Source organism: Myxocyprinus asiaticus, chromosome 1 (assembly GCF_019703515.2).
Source record: "Myxocyprinus asiaticus isolate MX2 ecotype Aquarium Trade chromosome 1, UBuf_Myxa_2, whole genome shotgun sequence".
NCBI classification, from domain to species: Eukaryota; Metazoa; Chordata; class Actinopteri; order Cypriniformes; family Catostomidae; genus Myxocyprinus; species Myxocyprinus asiaticus.
In genome coordinates, this window is record NC_059344.1 from 16,730,719 (window position 1) to 16,733,824 (window position 3,106).

The 3,106-nt window shown below is 36.6% G+C and overlaps 1 protein-coding gene across 1 annotated transcript; it reads left to right on the forward strand.

Annotated features, from left to right (window-relative positions):
• Window positions 1-246: 246 nt before the first annotated feature.
• Window positions 247-1,597, forward strand: LOC127452939 (acidic leucine-rich nuclear phosphoprotein 32 family member A-like). The gene has a single exon (XM_051718880.1). The coding sequence runs from the start codon at window positions 276-278 to the stop codon at window positions 1,344-1,346; it is 1,071 nt and encodes a 356-aa protein (XP_051574840.1). The 5' UTR covers window positions 247-275; the 3' UTR covers window positions 1,347-1,597.
• Window positions 1,598-3,106: the final 1,509 nt, after the last annotated feature.

The following is a 3,106-nucleotide window of genomic DNA, read 5'->3' on the forward strand; positions in this document are numbered from 1 at the left end:
TTCTAAGAAACTTCATACTATGAGTACAGTTTAGTCTTAAATTTGTTTGTAGACATACTTTTGTTTGCATTCACATTTGCTTCGGATGGAGACATTGTAGAAATATTTGTGTTTGCAGACATATTTGTTTATGCAATAAACTTCTAGCCTAACCATTCGATTGGTCTTTGACATCCTATGTATCTTGGCAGTCAAATAAATGTGGAGCACCATTCACATCTTTTGTTACTGCTGAGATTACAGAAGAGCTGCATTTGAAGATCACCTGAATTAAAATGAAAACTACAGTCACTGTGCTCCTGTTTTTAAATCTTTTTGGACTGAACTCCAGTCTCTATAGAAAACACTTTTATGTAAAAGAGTATATGAACTGGAACGAGGCAAAAAACTACTGCAAACAGAACTATGGTGATCTGTCCACCATCAGCAGTGAAGATCTACAAACTCTCTCTAGCAATTTAGAAATCACTGGTGAATACTATTGGATTGGACTTAAAAGACATGGAACCCATTGGAAGTGGTCTGATGGTAAGACAGCAACAAATAATGAATGGGATGAAAATCAAGGAAATACAGATCATGAAGATTGTGGTGTTGTAAGCAAATCAGTTGCAAAACTGCATGATTTTCCTTGCGATTTGGACTTAACATTTTATTGCATGGCGGATTTTAATGTTATCCTGGAGAATAAGACATGGGAAGAGGCTCTGGACTACTGCAGACAACAAAACACTGACCTGGCCAGTCTAAGTTCAAAGAATGTGAATGTGGTTAAGAATATGATACAATCATCCCAGACAATTTATGTGTGGACTGGACTGCGCTTTTTAGCTGGTCAGTGGTTCTGGGTCAGTGGAGATGACTTAAAATATAAGGCAAATGAAGAGCTCCAGTGTCCTACTACAAAGCGCTGTGGAGCTCTGGATAGACACAAGAATGTTTGGGAACTCAAAGACTGTGAGGAGAGACTCAACTTTCTCTGTTCCCCTCTACGCAAAGTGGAAGATGAAGATGTTTATGATGACAATGATGACGATGATGATGATGGGAATGAAGATGATGATGACGATGATAATAATGATGGGAATGAAGATGATGATGACGATGATGATGATGGGAATGAAGATGATGATGACGATGATAATGATGGGAATGAAGATGATAATGACGATGATAATGATGATGGGAATGAAGATGATGATGATGACGATGATAATTATGATGGGAATGAAGATGATGATGACGATGATAATAATGATGGGAATGAAGATGATGATGACGATGATGATGATGAGAATGAAGATGACGATGATGATGATGATGGGAATGAAGATGATGATAATTGATTAATTAATTAGAATAGTAATTAGAATGACCCTTACCTCAGCTGTAGCATAAAATACCATTGTTATATCACTAAGGCGATGTCCTGCCGTATCTGCCACAATTTTCACCAGGGAGCAAATAGCACATGCCACTATTCTCAGTAAGTGTAAATAGCATCTACCTTACCTTAATTTGGTAATTTAAGTCTTTCTTATTCTTTTGCACAGACTTGGAATTTCTTTAAAGTTAATTATTAATTTGTGCATGTGATCAGTGTGTTTGCTTAGATATAATATATATATATATATATATATATTACATTTTTGTACTTCTGAAGCAGTTATATGTGCTTATAAACTTCAATTGATAGTTTTTCATTGTTACTTCTGATAAATTCATTTAATAAATTGTTTGTTTGCAGACTTTAAGCTTGCTTAGTTATTGATGTTGAGTGTGTTTGGTTAGGTGTACCAGTAAATGGGGGGCCCCCAAAATGCTAGGGGCAGCCCTGATCATTGTGCCCTTGATATAATATGAAAAATTAATTTGCATAAAAACAACATCTAAATCTCAATACTTGTGGTATATTTTTTACTACATAGCCCACTTCAATGGAGTTTACCATCGCTAGTGCCATACCAAGTAAATGTACGTAGAATATAAAAATGAAAGAACATCTGTCTAGAGTATGTGCACATATTTAGCAGGGGGTAACTTAGTGGTGGAATAAACTAGTGTCTATATAGAGAAGATGTGGAAAAGACTTCATTAATCCCATTTGTTACAATCCTCTTTTTGTGGTTGCCTCCGTCCCATCATCAGCACACCTGGCTCATTAGACTTTACTGCTTGCCTTATTCATGTTGATAATTGTATGTAGATGGAACAGGTAGCCTGTTATGTGGTATAGATGAAGTTACTCTATAAACAAGCACTTGGAGGCACTTCTGGGTTCTTTTGGCAACCCAGAAAAGAACTGATGTCAAAGGGCACTTCATTCAACTTGAGTTGAAAATGCCTAAAAAGTACTGTTTGCAAAAGTTTAAAAAACACACATAAAAAATAAAAATAAAAAATAAATAAAAATTATCAGTTGGAGATTTGAGATTCTTTAAATTTCCATCAGGATCAGTGGATCAGGAAACACTAAGCATTTGACATAAATTTTATGGATCACTGTCATTGTTATCGCAGCTGCTCTGTTAACACCCAGTTGCCCCATAGCTGCTTTTGGTAGATTTGAACATTTCACAAAGGAAATTCATCAAACTATGATGTTTTTAATTTCCAAAGTGTAACCCCTGTGACAGATACGAGGCCACATATGACCTAACGACGATCTATTACCACCCTGTAAGATTTAACCGGACATCACGATGGCCTGGGAGAGGATAATCTGTTCATCAAAGAGATTAGTTCAGATACGTTCACTGATGTGTTTAGTCATAATCTCTGCAGACTGCAATTTACGCCATAAGGTGGTGACAAATGAGCATCTTGATGTGCAATGAGTCATTGAGTCATTTAGCTGTTTTTCCACAATGATTCCGAACGGTTCTTGTTGTGAAACCATTCCGTTCCATTGCAATCTGGGCCAATTGGCATGGTTTCTTTTTTCACTGTGGTGCTGCAAAATCAGAATTAGAATGTACATAACAACTACGTCAGTTGGCGTTGGTGTGATGAAAACAAGCAAGTGCACTATGGAGGATGAACGCATATGCCAGGTTATAGGACTGGTTTTTTCCCTGTTTTTTTCCTCTGCTAAAGCATAGGAAAG